At 45.9% G+C, this 18,961-nt stretch overlaps 1 protein-coding gene across 4 annotated transcripts in view; it reads left to right on the forward strand.

Annotated features, from left to right (window-relative positions):
• ETV6 (ETS variant 6) overlaps positions 1-10,913 on the forward strand; it is a 37,781-nt gene extending 26,868 nt beyond the window's left edge. For 3 of the 4 annotated variants that reach the window (XM_018568915.1, XM_018568916.1, XM_018568913.1), the window contains exons 3-8: positions 3,285-3,449; positions 4,989-5,120; positions 5,819-6,361; positions 8,341-8,483; positions 9,569-9,669; positions 10,360-10,913. In XM_018568915.1, the coding sequence (XP_018424417.1) occupies positions 3,285-3,449; positions 4,989-5,120; positions 5,819-6,361; positions 8,341-8,483; positions 9,569-9,669; positions 10,360-10,465 (1,190 nt within the window). In that variant the 3' untranslated portion in view covers positions 10,466-10,913. The remainder of the gene's footprint in view (positions 1-3,284; positions 3,450-4,988; positions 5,121-5,818; positions 6,362-8,340; positions 8,484-9,568; positions 9,670-10,359) is intronic. The other variant, XM_018568914.1, reaches the window with a different exon arrangement.
• Positions 10,914-18,961: the final 8,048 nt, after the last annotated feature.

The following is an 18,961-nucleotide window of genomic DNA, read 5'->3' on the forward strand; positions in this document are numbered from 1 at the left end:
CTGCCACACAATTTACCTGATGCGCTCCCTGTGTTCGCCGCTCGGCCATCCGGGCTCAGCTCCTTTGTGCCCGGTCATTGATGCTCTCATCTATCTCTGCGCACAGGGCAGCCGCATCCATTGCTAACCCCCTCCCTCCCGCAGGTTGTTACGCCACTGGCCACTGGTCCGGCAGGGCATGATCAACATCAGTCATGCTGAGTCTCCATGATTGGAAGAGCAGAAATCCAATGAATGAAAGGGGCGGGCCAGGGACAGCCAGGCTTTCGGTTCTTCCAATCACATCACATGTGGGCGTTACCTCGAGCATTCTGCATGCAAACCTGTCTAGGTGCACCCACTCCTCCAAACTGACAGCCACCCATTAAGGCATTTTGAGATTTGCATAGCTCCTCCCAAGAGCCGGCCCACTGCGTGTATCAGGACTGAGGACTCTTGAGAGGAGTACTGCTGGCCCCTCCCACCAGCCATAATCTTTCTGTAATGCATCAAGGAGCACAAGGACCCAGTGATGACCTCACTATATCTAAAATTGGGTGTCATTAGCATGTTGATGAGGGAGGAACCAGGGAGGCCAAAATCTAAGCAGATTATACTTTTAAAACTTTATTGTTCTAAGACGAAACCCAATTACTATGTATAGATTATAATGATGTATGCACATTGGGCAGACATATTTGTGCTTAGTAGTACGCAGTGACTAAACTTTAATGTTGCTTCCTAAACAATGCAGCCTCTATTTCCATCGCCACAGTGGAGGTCTGGGAGGCTGAATGAGTGCAGTACAATACAGGAAGTCCCTATAGAGGGAAATAAAAATTTGCACATATAGTAATGAAAATATGGTACAGCAAGGATGTAAAAAGACATTTGCATTGCAAATGAAGCCAACTAGTTTCTTCGTAACAACAATGAGCGCTCAGCGAAAATCTGCTCCAGTCTTCTTACATTTCACCTCCTTTGTGTCTTTTGATTGTTCTTTGTTAGCTGCCATATTGGGGGAAAAGGAGGTCAGACTATGATTGTGACAAGCTGAGAAAATAAAATCTGGTAACTAGAGGTGGGCCAAAATGAAAACTTCAAAACCGAAATGAAGCGGAAATGTAAAAAAAAAATATGTCAGACCGAAACTGAAAATGGGTTTTATTTTATTTTTTAAATTTTTTATTAAATATTTTTTTTTTGACTTTACTTTTAGGGGCTTCGGGGAGTTTTATTAGGAGTCTAAACAGACGCCGGATATTTCCCTTTTTAAATAGAAAAAGAGATTGAGGACACAAAGTGCTCAGAGACACACAGAGTCCTCAATCTCTTTTTCTGTGTCCCCTGTTATCAATGAACAGCAATCCCCTATACTGAGTGTTCCCGTTCATTCATAACATGAGGACAGAGTATGGTTACTATAACTACAATCATGAATGAACAGGAGGTGATGTAGATGTGATGTAGAGGGGATGTAGATCACTCCCATTCATTCATAATTGAGGATATAGTAACCATACCATGTCCTCAATTATATACACTCACTGATCAATGACTGCTTGTACCCGCTCTCCTTCCTGACAGCTATCGCAGGAGGCTGAGCGAGCGCTGCGGGAGGAGAGCTCAGCCTCTTGTGACAGCACTGGCTGTCTCCGCCCACGCCGCTCTCCTCTGATGCGTGACAGGAGGCGGGGAGGTGAGACGCCGGCCGCTCACAGCGCTCTCCTTCCGCAGCGCTCAGCCGGCTGTCAGTTTCTTTCCTCCCCACTGGGACACACAGCAGCGGCCAGCGAGGTGAGAAAGCACGGATGCACCGCTATATCCGCCAGAAAATTGCACTTTATGCATTATGCCAAAAGTGCCATTTTCGGCCGATTATATATATCGGTGCATCCCTGTTGGTAACAAATTGTAAAACGCAAGGAGAGGGGAATCTTACAAAGACTGGAGCAGCTGTGCATGGCGACCAATCGGCTTCTAGCTTACATTTAAAAAGCTTAGTTGCACAAAGAAGAGATAAGCTGATTGGTTGCCATGCACAGCTGCTCCAGATTCTGTCTGCTCCAGTTTTATTAGGTGTTGTGCAATCTATAGATATTTGGAAAGGTTTTACATTTTGCATCATGAATTTAAAGTTGTCATCTTGACTTCCTTTAAATATCCGGTACAAAAAAAAAAAAAAAAAAAAAAAAAAAAAAAGGAAACAAATATATGCTAATTTTTGGGAGAAAGCAGGTCATGTGATTTGCCAGAAGGGGCCGATCTAGCGCAATGTGGCCGCTGGGCGTTTCTGTATCTTGCAAGGATTGATAATGTTATCTGGGTGCAGTCAGACACCCGGCCCCCAGCTTTCATTCTAAACACAACGCATGCTTCATTCATTCATTGCTGTCATTGGCTCCTGTCAGAACTAGACTGGACACACAATGTTGACGTGGACCAGCAACTCTTACACCTCCTATAGGACGACCCTTTTTTCTCACTTTTTTGTCCCCTCCCCTTCCTTCAGTAAGTATTACTGGCCACTCCCACCTCCCCTGTTACATGGGAATAAATGTGAACACTTGGCTGGCCCAATTTCTCATCTTTTTGTGCTGCCCCCGGGATGCTCTGATTGTGCCTAGCCGTCCTTGTACCTATGGCCACTGTTTTTATCTGGAAAGCATTGCACAGAGAGCTGTTCAAGTTCTGAAAGCTGATTGGTCGCTACAGATTACAGAAGTTCTGTCCAATTGGTCGATTTGGATTGCAGCGGTCTGAACATTTTGCACGCCCAAAACCGCCACAGTCAGGGCCTGTGCTAGGATTTTTGCCAACACAGGCAAAGTTTAATTTTTGCGCCCACAGTGTCTGGGAACAGAGCCGGGGGGGTCAGATCTCATCTCGGAGAGTGCCCACTGACCAATGAAATGACAGATCAATGAAAGGGACAAATTCCGTTTTGTACAAGCATTTGTATTGGGTGGGTTCTTCAGCTTTTCATAAAACACAAAGAGAGGAATTTGATCAAATCTTGAGCAGCTGTGCAGGGCAGCCAATCAGCTTCTCTCTTCAGTCTCTTCAATCAAGATTTGAAAATGAAAGGTGGATGCTGATTGGTTGCCATGCACAGCTGCTCCCAGATTTTGTCTGCTCCAGTTTTGATAAATTCCCCTCAAAATAACTCAGTATAAGGGGTACAAGTAACACTCTGCTACACAGCTGTGGTGTCTGTACAGGATTGCGGAGATCTCACGCTGCATTGGGGGGCTCAGGTTGATATTTTGATGGTTATAATGGTTTTGTTTTATTTTTTGGGTTAGGTCTCCCTCCTTCGCACTGGTCACGGGAGGACGTGTCCCAGTGGCTGCGCTGGGCAGAGAACGAATTCTCCCTTCGCCCCATCGAGAATAACACCTTCGAGATGAACGGGAAGGCGCTGCTCCTCCTGACGAAGGAAGACTTCCGATACCGCTGTCCGCACTCAGGTGAGGCTAAACGCAGGTGTGAGCGCCACGCAGATTAATGAACATTTGCAATGTCACAAAGGGATCAGTGAGGACGAGCACTGAGAGGGTCAGAGTACCTCCTCAATGACTTCTCTGTCTAAATGTGACTGGATACTGCACAAGGCGCTGATATAATGGTTTCAGGCCAGAATGTCATATAAACCAGGGGTCAGCCCTACAGCTGTGGTGAAACTATAAATCCCATGAGGCATTGCAAGATTCTGGCAGTCAGACATGACTCCCAGAGGCAGATGCTAGATGGGGATTTGTAGTTTTGCCACAGCTAGAGGGCCGGAGTTTGCATACCTCTGATATAAACCAATTCAGGCTTCACTAAGGGCCCCTTTTCATTTTGTGTGCGTTCATTTTGAATGGTCAAGGCCCAAAAAAAGATGCCTACACAATTTTTGGCTTCACATCTGGGCATTGTGGTGTTCTGTATCCCAGGTTCCAGTTGGTTCTACAGTATATTTGTTGGGCTGCCTTCCAGGATGAATGGCAACTTACATATACTGCACGTTACCAATGCATTACCTTTGCGTTGACATAATGTGTTTGGTATGGAGCCAGCGTAAGGTTTTCCCAAAGAGGAAACGATCCTCTTGCTGGATGGTCCTGTCTATGACGAGGAGGCTGAAAATATAGTACAATGACACCTGGAAGTGGGGGGGGGATATTAGGCAGCAAGTGAACATTTTGTCCCTGAAGTTGATGTATTGAAAGCAGAAAAAATGGACAAGTGTAAGGATTTGAGGGACTTGGACAAGGGCCAAATTGTGATGTATAGAGGACTGGATCAGAGCAACTCCAAAACTGCAACCCTTGTGGGATGTTCCTGGTCTGCAGTGGTCAGGACCTACCAAAAGTGGTCCAAGGAAGAAGAACTGGCAACACGGTCATGGGTGGTCATGGCTCATTGATGCACGTAGGTAGCGAAGGAGGCCACACCTTGCAACCTACAGGACTTAAAAGATAAGCATAGAAAAAAATGTATGTTTCTTCTATTGCTACTGGCGGCTTGGTGGCAGATACGACAGCATAACTTTGGAGGTCTAGTGGAGTCCATGCCTCGACGGGTCAGGGCTGTTGGGGTCTTGCTCAATATTAGGAGGCTGGTCATAATGTTATGGCTGAGCGGTGTAAGCAGACTAGAGTTCGTGCAGCTTGCAAGAATAAAAGGGGGAAGCATATAGTGGAGCCCTCTAGTGAACAGAAGTAGTACTACACCAGTTTGACCTCTTTGTGCCAGTGTAAGGTACATAGGGCATTACAGTGGCTGGGATTTAACACCAGGCTGCCTCATAGCTCCATTCATGGGGCTTCCCTGTCGTGTGCTGAGAGGGCGCTCACTGCACACTCCCAGCAAACTGGCCAAGCTGCCATGGATATCTCTCGGTCACCGTGAGCAGGCTCCTGATCATTAATATAAAAAAACTTGCATTCCAGTGTGTATGTGCCGGGTACAGTTTCACGCTAGTAATGTATAGGATGCAATAACGTGAGGTCCTCTCTCCACAGGTGACGTCTTGTACGAGGTTCTGCAGCAAATCCTGCGTCATCGAAAACCGCGAGCGCCTGTTTTTCACACTGGAAACTCTCTTCATGGCCACTCCGAATTAATAATCGCCCACAACCATCACGAAGGTAGGCGCTGAGTCTAGCGTGTGTGGAAGAATTCTGACATGGTGGGAGGAAACAGAACCACAACTTTTTAACAAACCCCCCCCCCCCCATCACCCATTCTAAATGTCATAAGCAGAACCCACCAACCAAGAGGGTTTATACTATGCCGTTCTGCCGCCCGTTCATGAGTAACACCCACTTGAAGAGTCTTTTTGGGAATCTCAGTTGCCTGCTCTCCCTCTGCGCTCTGTGGTTCCTCCTGCTGGCCCCTTTACCACTACAGGACACTGTGTGTTGATGTAAGGGTTAGTGGAAGGAGTCACAGGAGTCAACGGGGTGGGCCAAGTATAAACCTTTTTGCAGGTCCTGCATTGAATTTACTTTTTTTTTTTTTTTTTATCACGCACAGGCCAATTTATTATTTTGCTGGTGCAGAAGGTTTGATATTTGTGATGCACTTAAGTGGTTAAAGATGCAAGCTTTGAAGACCATTAGATGTCCTCTTCAGGCATCAACATACTGTATTGCTTGCATCTTGAACTAAAAGTGGACCTGTCATTAGCTATAGAACAGTGCACCATGCTCAGATGTCATTGTACCACTTCCGGGTGTCTATTACCTCTCTCAGAGATCACAGTAATTCTTCTATGAGCATTTTGTAGCGGAAGGGAATTTGTCATGTGACTTTGTCCTTTCATGTCATGCCTGTTGCTCTTTTTTTTTAGACCATATCCAACACCGACCTCCTCCAAGGGCCATCTCTGAAGTCCTTCCACAGAACACACCAACTATAGAGCTACGGCATCGACCCCTCTCCCCTCTCACCAACCACCACGCCTCTCCGGATGTTGAGTCCCGCCCAATCCGCTCGCCACTGGAAAGCAATCTACGCCGCCCCTCCCCTGCAGAACGCCTGCACCGCCTGCAGGGCGAAACCAACCACCACAATCACGACACCTACCCTTTATCCGTCTCCCCGGCTGAAGCCAATCACTGCCCCGCTGACACGCAGCCGAAACCCAACAGCCCGAGGCAGGAGAACCCGCGGGTTATTCAGCTGATGCCCAGCCCCATCATGCACCCGCTGCTTCTTAACCCCCGCCATGCCGTGGAGTTCAAACAGCCGCGGCTGGGCATGGAAGACGGCCAGCAGAGAGAAGGGAAGCCTATGAATCTGTCGCATCGTGAGGACATGGCGTATATTAATCATGTGATGGTTTCCATGTCTCCTCCTGAGGAACAGACCATGCCTATTGGGAGAATAGCGGGTAAGTACCCTTCATGAGAACCTTCATCTTAGTGGACAAAAGAAAAAAAATGCTAAAAAATATCGACTTTTAAGAATAAATACATTGGCTACTTTACTGTGTCCATGCAAACTTTGAAATATAAATTTGTATTTTCTCCTGCTGTCCTATGAGAGCTCCGGGACCATCAAGGCTCCCATCAGCAATTCACAGTTCTACAAAAGAAGTATCCCCCATGTAATCCTCTGAGTGCCATCAGTACTTTAACTTTCATCTGGCAATTACTGTTCTGATGCACGAATACCCACGCTGAGTGTTAAAATGTATCTAGACCCAAAAACCAAAGATTAATATCTGGAGCTTACCAGTACTTCTATGTGGTGGTTGTGTATATATATATATATATTTGTTGTTGTTGTTGTCACTGGAACAGGAGGTGAGGGAAAATCTTCCCAAAGGGAAGAAACCTGCTCTGGTGACAACTGTCTAAAGCTGAGCATACACCAGTAGGTATTTTTGTTAGAAGATCTTTTTTTGGAATATTTGTTTAGATTTTTTTTTTTTATATATATTTAATGGGGTCAGTTTGAAGATTGATTTAGGCTGTAGCGACAAAAAATATCAAACGAGCAGAATGAGAAATATTTGTTGAATCAACAAATAACTAACGGTGAACGTGGTTTTCAAGTCGGGAAACTCAATTACTTTCCAAAATGAAATTTCAGATGACATTACTCAGGTCTCTGATGGCAGCACCAAACGTTCTGACCAGAAAGTTTATAAAAACATCTACAAATGTATACCTAGCTTAAAGGGCACTTTGGAGAGATTTCCTATCGCATGCTTTTGTGAATCCGGGATAACGGGAAGAGAAGAGAAATCTAACCTATAGGACACTGACTAAAAAAAAGTTTTGGCTTTCATAAGGTAAATACTAGGGATGCACCGGTACTATCCTGATGTGGCAAGTCCATTTAAACGCTGCCCGGCTTCCTGATTTGGCCGGGAAGCCGGCTCCATGCTCCCTCGTCATCGGGAAACATGGAGCTGGCTTCCTGGGCCAATCAGGAAGCAGGGGGGCAGATAATGTTTTGCCGCCCAGCTTCCTGATTAGCTGGGCAGCGAGTCATTACCTGCCTACCGGCTTCTTGATTGGCCAGAAAGCCAGGCTCCATGCTTCCTCGTCACCAGGTGACAAGGGAGCATGGCGACGGCTTCCCGGCCAATCAGGAAGCAGGGCGGCGACTCGTTACACGGCTTCCTTGATGGGACTTCCGGTATCGGCAAGCTCTGAAAAAAATATTGGTAATCTTACTCGCTACTGAAAAACTGGTATCGGTGCATCCCTAGTAAATGCAGTGTTAAAAAATTACAATAAAAAATTTTTTGCCTTATAATAAAAAATACATTTTGCTTTATTAAACTCCTTGGCGGTATTCCCGAGTGTGGCTCGGGGTTAATTTTCTGTATCATAAGCGGTAACCCCGAGCCACACTCAGGAATACACAGCGCGTCTCTTACCTTGCCCCTCGAGCCGCGCTGTGTCCTCTGGCCGATGCCGGCATCCTTCTTCCGGGTTCCGGCCCTTGCGAGCGTCCGCGTTGCAGGGGGGCGGAACCGGCGGGAGATTCCAAAGTTAAAAAAAAAACGAAAACAAATAGAGGGAAAAAAAAAAAAACAAAACCCCCAGGGGGGTACAAATTAAAAATAAGTAGAATATATATTACAACCATTGTATCAAGTAAAAGTCTTACATGTGCTTTAAAAAATGTATTTTTAGGCTGACATATCAAGTCATAGAGTTCTTGTAAAGTTGGCCAACGTATACTAAATTTGATCTGGTCATCTTTATGCCCTCTGGTAATGAAGGGGTTAATTAAATAAACCAAAGATTTAGAATATTAAAGAATTAATGTTTTTTCTTTAGCGATTTGTGATTGAAAATTTAAGATAATAGTTCCCAAGCTGAGGATTTATCACGGTCATCTTATTTTCTCCAGACTGCCGGCTGCTCTGGGATTATGTGTACCAGCTCCTTTCTGACACCAGATATGAGAACTTCATCCGTTGGGAAGATAAGGAGTTGATGGTCTTCCGTATCATGGACCCCAACGGCCTGGCGAGACTGTGGGGGAATCATAAGGTATCTGAGACATTCCTGACATTTCCTCTACGGCGATCTGTTTGGCTGCATGTGGCGGACTGTCACCAAAAATAGTTCATTCCGTACGCCGCGTCCAAATTAACTCTCGTTCTCTCCTCCGTCAACAATCCTCCCTATTTATAAAGCTTTCACGAGTTTGTACCACTGCAGTAAAAATAATTCCCAAATATCTGTTTGGTGATCACAAATGTTATAAAGATGCTTTTATGTATTTACTTATTTAACTGTTGCTAAAAATTCATCCCACCGTACATCTGGCATAATATGTTCTTTTCAGGGGTGGCTGAATTTCCCATCTGCCCCCACCCACCTCCAAATTCCTAAATAAGTTGTACATGCTATTTATTTTTTCATTTGATAATATTCCTTTGCAAACTTTCACATATGAGATAAGAATTTAGTGCCAAAGCACAATGAAAAGCCGCTTATTTATAAGTCCTAGATTTCTCTTTCTCATGCACAAGCTCGTCCACTCTTCAGAGATGTCTCTCACTTTCTCTGTCTTGCTGCTCCCTTGCGCTCCCTTTTCCCTTGCTTTCGCACGCTTCCCTTTTCTCCTCGCTCCCGTGCACTCTCTTTTTCCCTTGCTCTCGCGCGCTCTCTTTTTTCCCTTCCGCTCTCGCGTGCTTTCTTGCTAGTAGTGCAAAATCCACCACACTCCAGACTGGAATCCCAATGTAATGTGCTGGTATGCCCTGCAGATGGCGCTGCGTGAATCACAGTAAATGATGACATGCGGAACGCCTTTTATTGAGATGCTAAGCAATCATAGTGACTCAGTGCAAAAAGCAACGTTTCAGAACTGTAAATGTTCGCGTCATCGGGCAAAGTGACCAATCACTGTCACTGTGTTTACCTGATGAGACCATTTACAATTCCGAGTCACTATGATTGCTTAGCATCTCAATAAAAGGCGTTCTACATGTTGGACCTTGGAGTGCGGGTGACTTCTTCTTCATGTGCCCTCCCTCCTCTCTTTCTCTTTACTTTGCTCTCGAACACTCTTTTGTTTCATTCATCTATTTCCTGTTGCTCATATTTTTTTTTTCTTTTTTAATCAACAGAACAGAACGAACATGACGTATGAGAAAATGTCACGGGCGCTCCGCCATTACTACAAACTAAACATAATCCGCAAGGAGCCGGGACAGAGGTTACTGTTCAGGTAATGGACAATGCTGCCTCTGACAGACCCCTGCTGACCCTGTACTATGTGCTGCACTAAGCCAAAATGCACTAAGCCTCATGTACACATAGGAGACTGTGACACCTCAGACCCTGTGTGCTAAAAAACCCAAATTTACATCCCAAATCATGTTTGTCAAATTCCTGCCTAAAACGCAAGCTTTTCAGTCTGACGCAGGCTGCAATGTAGATGCATTATATGGAATCTTACCAGTCCCTGTCAGGAAGCCGGATCATTACCTGCCGCCCAACTTCCTGATTGGCTGGGAAGCCGGGTTCTAGTATCGGTATCGGTGCATCCCTAGTGACAACGCTCATCCACTGTACTATGTCTATGGAGGAGCAGCGTTGTCACTCTAGGGCAGGAAATGTGTTAAGACCCGACTCCCCTTCATTCTCATAACACAAGGGGAGGTATTCTGGAGTCCCCAGAGCAGAACTAGCCAGGGCTCACAACCAATCGCAGAATAGCGCTGGATTTCTGGCCGGATCAATAGATTTTTCTTTTGCACTTATTGAACCGATATAACAAAACACTTTCAATTGAATATTTAACGGACCAAAAGGAAGTAAATAAAAGAAGTTGTCATTCATTTTACTCCCCATTATCCCTGAAAAATCCTTGACTCTGAAACCTTCTGCTAATGTAATCCTTCTCCCCTCCTGGCAGGTTCATGAAGACACCGGAGGAGATAATGAGCGGCAGGACAGACAGACTGGAGCACCTGGAATCTCAGGAGCTGGACGAGACAATGTACCAGGAGGACGAATGTTGAGGCGCCGGCCCCTCCTGATAAGGACAGATCCAGCTCCGTAGCCGCCTGCCTGGAGCCACCATAAGGGCTGGAGGCCCCGCCCTGACCGTGCACAGTAATATAAGCCCTCCCTCTGAAAATGGACGCTACGGCTGCCGCTGGGGGTCAATCCTCCAGACAGTCGGATTTTGGTACTCTCAGGGAGGGATGCGGCGCCTTCAATTCCTTTTTTTTTCTTTTTATGAGGTTTGTTCTGTTTTTATTCCTGCAGAACTCATATTTTGGAAGTATTTGCACTGGAGAATATTGCCGCGGACGATGCACTGTGACCGCGACGGCCGCATTGGGACTCTTCCATGTGTCGCCTTTTTGCTTTTTTTTCTTCTTTAATCTTTTTTGTATCACTTGTAAAATTGCACTAGAGACATTTTAACTACAGATCTTCTTCTACTACTTCACCTGTTTTATCCGTGGCACCCCCCGCGGCCTTGAACGTCATCGGCACTTTCCTTGTGACGTCACCGCCAGCGGCCTGTGACTTGGCCCGAGTTCACTCAGCATTACTTCCCGTTTACGCGCTACTCCACTTCCTGTCATCATTGCCGCCTTCTCAGACTATTAAACGTCAGACAATAATACTACAACTGTATGGATGGGGTGGATGAATTCCTCTGGCAATGAAGGGAATTTTTATGTTTCTTAACTTGTTTGTTTTTTGTCTTTTTACTTTTTGGCTTTGTTTTTGTTTTTTGTTTTTTTAACAAATGATTTGTTTAGGGAAAAAAGAAATGATGAAACACGATTTGACGTTGCCACTAAATATCCCGTCTGCTCTCTTCTTGTACGTGTGCAGTTTTGAGCATTTGCCTGTTTTTTACATCAAATAAAGGGCCAGAAAACGCCGATGCAAATGACCTTTATGTCCCTCGAGCCATTCTCCGATCTGTATGTAAATGTTCCCATCTGTACAAGATCGGAGAGGTTTGGGATAGTAGTACATCATGCTGATCCGTTGTTGGCCATTCTAGATTAGAGGGAGGCTCAGCACCGACGTCCACCAATGGGATTACTGGGCAGGACGTCAGGAAATGTCTTCCCTGTTGGCTATGGCTCTCTTGAATTTTAATAAACTCCTAAAACAATTTACACAAATATCTGAAATGGTTCTGAATTATTCCTTTTATATAATCCGGGTTTTGTCGTTGAGGTTTAGTGGACCTCTCGACTTTTTATCAGTTCAACTGACTTTATAGAGCTTCTTGTTTCTTTTAAAGTGGACATGTCATCGGATATTTCCATGGTTAGTAATGAGCCATCTTTGTTCAGGCATCATCCAGGGTCACCATCTACTTCGTGAACTGAGATGCTGGTGTTCTATCGAAAGTTCCAACTTGTCGAGATCTCCAACGACCTGACTTCCGGTTTTGTTAGACGTAAGAGGTTTGGCCGAGAACACTGTACTGTACGTGCACCACCCGCATATTTACTGGGGCAACTCGGATGAATAACGTGCTGGATTAGTCTGACCCTACTTCATTTTAATACTTTATTGCTGTGTACTACGTGTATAGGGAAATGGCACGGGTGGCGCTCGTGCAGTGCAGCCTTCTCGGCCAAACCTCTTACTTCTAACTGAACCGGAAGTCAGGTCGTTGGAGATCTCGATAGAACACCGGCTCAGAGATGACACAGTCATGTCAATCCTGGTGCCTCTGCCATTGACTTGCCATCAAAGTTACCTTGTGACTGGCTACAAAGTAACAAAAACAGTCTGATTACTGGGGGAGGGGAGACTGAGGAAATGCTTCCTCTCGCCTGCAGCAGATTGATGGCATCTCAGCCTAGGCAAAGTCACAGATTGGAGCTTAAAGTGACATTAAACCCTCAGATTTTTTAACATTAACCAATACTGTAATGTGCGCCTTACTGTAATCCATGGTTGTTTCCCTTCTCTTTGCTGCTCTTCCTTTTTAAATCCTCATCTCTTCTCATGCTGGGCAGAACTTCCCTTTTCAGCTCAGGGCCTCTTCCTGTAGTGCTGGCTCAGAATACAAGCCTATAGAAATGTATACACAGACACCGTGTATCCATTCCTGAGACAAGGCAGTCTGCTGCAAAACAGAAGTTCTGCCCAGCATGAGAACAGATACAGATTTAAAAGGAAGAGCAGCAAAGAGAAGGGAAACAACCATGGATTACAGTAAGGCGCACATTACAGTATTGGTTTATGTTAAAAAATCTGAGGGTTTAATGTCACTTTAAGGACGGCTTTTTGACTGATAAAAGGTGGAGCTTCTCTACAAAATGATACTGTTGCTCTATATTGTTACATGTCAGGAATGTATTCCTGCAGACTTAAATTGAGAGGTTTTAAAATAGACCATTTCCTGTTTTATAGGGAGTTTTATTTGTTGATTTCCCTCTTAATCTGTTCTTGGTGTAAGAAGGGTGATGTAGGGCTCATTGACACGGGCCTGCACATCCGTACAGCATGCACGCCCATGCAGAGGTCTGCTCCTGGGAGGGTTAGGTGCTGTGTGTAATTGCATGCAGCCGCCTGTACATCCCTAGGTAAGGACGGGGCTGCACGTGGCTACACACAGACCCAGATCTGCACATCTGTGCAGGTCCCGGTGCCCACACTTGGACACACCTGGTCACACTTTGATCTGCATGGATCCGGGTGCCTGCACTTGGGCACACCTACATCTGCATGGATGTGCAAGTTCAGGCCTTTGTGTAGCATGCAGCCTCCTGTACATCCCTAGGGGAGGATGGGGCTGCATGCAATTACATGCAGCTCCTGTCCCTCCTGGAAACAGATCTCTGCACTGGTGTGCATGCTGAACGGATGTGCACGCTCGTACGAATGAGCCCTTAAAATTATTTTATTTGGGAATCCCCGAGCCGGTTCTGGCATCTGAATAATATCCATTCTCACTAGAAGAAACCGGAATATAATCTTCTCTTCCTCACAAAGAGAAAACGAGACCACCAACATGTAACCACCGGCATGACAAAGAGGTCCCTAGTTGGCCCAAGACGAATGCCTGCTGTAGAAATGATTTCCTGGATCCGCCACTCTTTGTTCATCCGGTGAATTTACATATCTCCAGCTACTGAAGTCACCAGCTCACACTTGGCTGAGGTGCCAATCCTAATATTTGTTGTATGTTGTGGAGACGCGCTCTACGGTTATTAATGGCGAGCACCTCAAATTATTTCAGTCTCTTCCCCTGCAAGACAAAGGGGCCGCCGCCAAACCTTCACCTGCCTAACAGCAAACTCTCATCAAATAATAAAAAGTCCCAATGTTTACCGAAGTACAAAATCCAGCCCATGATTTTGAGTAGGGATGCACCGATACCAAGTACTGTACTCGGTACAAGTACAGATACTTTTCCAGCTCCAAGACTAGACTAGAAAAAAATTCCAAAGTTAGGAAGCCGCTGTCATGTGTAAGGAGCACACGGAGCTCCTGGGATTTGTACATCTCTGTTTTATTGTATGATTTTGTTTTATAAATAGAAATAAAGGGATGCACAGATACCAGTTTTGCGAGTACAAGTACTGATACATTTGTATTTATTGTCGTGACCGTTTTTCTAAAACAATACAGACTAAGGTTCTGTTCACACCTAGGCGTATCGAATATGCGCGTTTGTCGCGGTAAAAAAAATGCGCGTTTCAGAGGGCTACTTGGCTGTATCCCAATGGAAACGCGCAACAAAAACTACGTAAAGAAGCTCATGTACGTTTTCAGGCGTAGACCATTTTGTAGCGCGTTCAGACGGGCTGAAATACGGCAAGGTGTGAACCAGACCCATAGAAAACAATGGGATTTTCATGTTTGAGCGTTTTGTAAAGCGTTCGTAGAGCGTTGAACGCGCTACAAAACGTACAGGTGTGAACCAGGCCTAATGATTTCAGGACAGTGGTGGAGCCCCAGAGCCAGGTCCCAGCTGCAACCGCTGCAACCCTGGTAGTGCTCATGAAAATACCAAGTATCGGCACTGGTACTCCAAAAGTATCTGTGCATCCCTACTTTTGAGTTTCTAGAGAAGACTTTAAATGAAAGTATCTGTACGTATGTATAAAGCCCGCGACACACTGCACGCGAAGCAGGAAAGGGAAACGGCAGCGCGCGGATCTCTTGTGTGCAGTGTGTCTTGCAATTCTCTCTATGGCGTGCCAGCTCGCATAGCTGAGAATGGCGAGATGAAAAATGTCATCTTCAGCCAATCGGCTCGCACATATACTGTATACCCAGTGGCGGACATAAGGAACAAAAAGCAAGAAAAAAAACCACAAACCCCCCAATACACACCATAGCATTGATGTATAATGTACTGCTGAGATTTGTAGTCCTCTATAGAGGGTGAAATACCAGCAGCTGAGGCGTAACTAGGAAGCTCGGGGTGCAAGAAACCATGAAGGGCCCCCCTGGCGAGGCAATGTTGCGCGCCTCGGCGGTTACTGGGGACGGGCCCTCCTCTTCCTCTCCACCCCCCCCCCTCCTACAAGCGACAGAACGACAGGGCCCAGTCAATCATGTGACCTCTGCATTCCTGGTAATTCTGCCAGTGATGTGTATGAAAATCATGTAGAAGACGTATGGAATACAATAGGGTGACCCAGTTGTCTCCAAGAAAAAATTACACAGGGAATTGATCAAAACGGGAGCAGACAGAATCTGGAGCGGTTGTCCATAGTAACCAATCAGCTTCTCTCATTTTCAAAGCTTAACTGAACAATCTGAAGATAGAAGCTGATTGGTTGCCATGGGCAACTGCTTCCAGATTCGGTCAGCTCCAGTTTTGATAAATTCCCCCCACATTCTGTATGCACTTACTGTAAAATGAAGATGCTCCAGCAGTGCAGCCACCGACCTGAGGATGTCTGATGTCCACAGAGTGATGTGACCACTGGGAAAGAATCCTCCTCTGCTCCCGGCCCGTAATTTTACCGTCACCATCCGCCTTGGCCAGCAGACGCGGCTGCTCTCATCATTCAAATTTCCCGACATTGCAGCCTAGGGCACGCCCACAACATCGGAAACCCCTCCCAGGGATTCACGCAGCTCTCCCACACTCCACACCACTACAACACGGGCAGGCCACGCCCACAGCCCTCTCCCACCTCACGGCGAAATGTCACTGGCTGCTCAGTCTGCCACTCAAGAGGACCCCATTCCCCGTCAGCAGGTCACGCCGATCTTTTTCTGAAATGTCGGTGCGGGGCCCTCTTCTGCCTTTCAGGGCCCCCCAAGTGACGGAACACCAGGGCCCGGTCGCAAATGCAACCGTTGCGACCCTGGTAGTTCCGCCAGTGACCAGCAGTACTTTATACAGCATGTCCATCAGTTAGGCTACAAATAATAATCATTTTAATGAATTATTTACCTTCACCTCTTCTGGCTGGTCTTCTGTCTTCAACTGTTTCCTGGTGGGGGAGGCTGCAGAAAAACACTCCAGTGTCTGTGGGAGACAGTGCGCCCGTGTGCTCAGGCAGCTGCGTGCTGGGTCCTCACGGCCGAGGCCCCCATCGCTGCCCCAGGATGTGAGGAGGCAGCTGGGGAACGAAGAGGCCTGCAGGCAGTTTCTGGCGGCCCCCATCGTTTTTGCACCGGGAGTGTTAGATGATCAGATGACTCGACACTCCCGGCGCAGAGAGGGGCACGCTGGCCGCCGGATACTGATCCAATGCGATCCGGCATGCCCCACCATCTCTGCACCCAGAGGATACTGGGCCCCTCCAGGCTCGGGCCCCGGTGCAGCTGCACCGGCAGTAGATCCGCTCCTGTATGTACCCACGCATCAGGACGCGAACCCCATTGAATTGATACGAATGAGCTGATTGGCTGAAGCTGAAGTTTTTCATCTCCGCTATGCGAGCTCTCGCACACTGCCTGCGAATGCACGGCTTCGGTTTGCTCTGCACGGCTTCGCATGCAGTGTGTCACGGACTTAAAGGACATTTCTACCTTTTGCAGGGGTGTTTTTAAAAAAACATATGCCAGCAATGTACACGGCGTGCAGGTGATGGCGGCATATGCAGGTCCTGGATATAAACACAAAAACTTCCTTTTTTATTTTATTTTAGTTGTCCTCTCCGTCTCCACGTGTTTTTTTTTAAATGGCCGCCAGACTGCTGTGTACAGTGGAAACTACAGTGTAGGGAGTGGAAAAACTCATTTTCCCACAATGCTTTGCTTCTCTATTAAAACTCCATCAAACTCATTAAGCAAATGTGAGTTGTCAGATGTTTCAGCTTCTATTTGTTAGAACAATATACATTTATAGCTGAACGCTGGTCTTCCGTCTTGCACAGTTGTACCGGCTCCTCTCCTGGACTGAAATGGCTTCCTCTGATGTCTCTGCACACTTTCCTGGCCTCATTTCCTGGCTGAAGGACGTCCAAAATCATCAAGCACTTTCCTTCCCTGTCCTTGGCCCGCTTGCTTTCCTTCATTGGATTTCAGTTTACTTCAATTCCTGTTCAGTTGTCATAGGGACAGGAAGTGAGGTGAAATTTTCCTAATGGTGTCACAGACAAGCGTGAAACTTTAAAAAAAATCTCATGGAGTTGGACTTTAAATTGTATATTTCCTCAATTCTCAAATTTTACCCAAAACATTTTTTTTTCATATGTATACTTTGAAGATTAGGAATCCTGACACTTTTGCACAGCACGCTTACTCTGGCTCTGCAACAAAGTGCTTGTCAGACAGCCAGGCAACTAACATTTTCAGACTTCTCTTGTGACCGCCACATACAGTAGATAAAATTGGAGATCCTGCAGTTCCTCAGGCTGTCACTGGGTGGCGCTGCTGACCACAATATGTGACGAGACAAAAAATAAACCTTCTGGAGCAATTCTTATACCTTTGTGTTCTTTGTGTCATTTTCTATGCACTAATGTCCAAGGACCTGTAGCACACCTTACCGGACTTCCCATAAAAAAAAATGGGTGCTCGCAATGACTGCGGATGGCGCCGCATCAAGTAAAGATCGTTGTGAAGAGATGTCACCAGCGCTCCAAATATGACAAAATACGTCAAAGTTTAGTGAATCTTCGTTTTTATTTTTTAGAAGTCACTCAAAGTGGAATCCAGCGCTTTCAGGGCCGCACAGGGTCCCCTGATTCCACTTTGAGTGACTTCTAAAAAATAAAAACGAAGATTCACTAAACTTTGACGTATTTTGTCATATTTGGAGTGCTGGTGACATCTCTTCACAACGATTTTCTATGCACCATCACACATCTCTATGGCAGGGGCATGCAGCTAGAAAGCACGTCAGAAATGCAAAGAACACGTCTTAAAGTAGATCTGAATCCAGTGACCAAAATCTCATCTACAAGCTGTAATGTGCTGGTTTAATATCCTACGTTTGAGGTTGAATAAAGACATAAGTCCATCAAGTCCAACCTATTGCGTGTATGTATATGGTTCTGCTGATGTGTGCGTGTGTATGAAACCCTGTATGATCTTCTTAGGAGTACTTGTACCCCTGTATATAATGGTCCCTAAGGAAAAGCTTCTTGAACAATTCCACACTCTTGAAATCACTGCATGAGGCATCGAGTTCCTAGTCTTTGTTGTGGAGTTAACCGTAAAGAGTTTGTTGATAATGTTACTATCACCATTGAACATTTTGTACATGAAAATCATATCCCCCCTTATCTCCTTACTTCCAACGAGAACGTGTTTAAATTTAGTAGCCTCGTCTCGTAGCTCTGGTCCTCCATACCCCTAATTAGTTTGATTGCCCTCCGCTGGACTTTTTCCAGCTCAAGGACGTCCTTTCTGTGGACTGGTGACCAAAACTGGACCGCATACTCCAGATGAGTGTGAACCAGTGATCCGTACAGTGACAAAATGACTTGTCTCTGCAATACATTCCCTTCTTAATACAGGACAGGACTCTACTTGATTTGTTTACAGCAGCCTGTAAATCTACAGATTTTATTAAAATACTAATAATTATACAGGTTTTCTTTGGCACCATCAGTTTGGGCACAATATAATCCCTGGTGATGCTGCCACCAGAGTCCTTGTTCAGGCACTTCCTGTTATACGATGACAACGTTCTATTCCTGTCTCTGCTGTGCACTCTTGCGTTGTCACCCTCACTCACATTGCGTAGGCATGGTCCACATTTGTCACGGTCAGGAATCAAATCCAGAGCAATCATGTGCAGCTGATGCTGGAGCGAGTGCATGCAGACAAGGAAGTGGCTGGAAGAGGCTACAGGAGATCAGCAGCCCTAAGATGGGAGGAAAAATGGTGAAAACAGTATTTTAAAAAAAAATGAAATAAGTTTTTATTTTTGTTTGTTTCCTTCATTCCCTGGTGGTGGAACAGGAAGGTACGGATTCAATAAAAATGTAGTTGAAAGTTCAAAACCTTCCCTACTTCACTAGAAGTGTTTTTTAATCTGTGTCCCCATTGGAGAGATTTCCCTTCCCATCCTAACAGGAAGTGAGGGAAAATCCCCCCCCCCCCCCCCCCCCCCC

Source organism: Nanorana parkeri, unplaced genomic scaffold (assembly GCF_000935625.1).
Source record: "Nanorana parkeri isolate BGI_ZX_2015 unplaced genomic scaffold, ASM93562v1 scaffold1261, whole genome shotgun sequence".
Taxonomy (NCBI): domain Eukaryota; kingdom Metazoa; phylum Chordata; class Amphibia; order Anura; family Dicroglossidae; genus Nanorana; species Nanorana parkeri.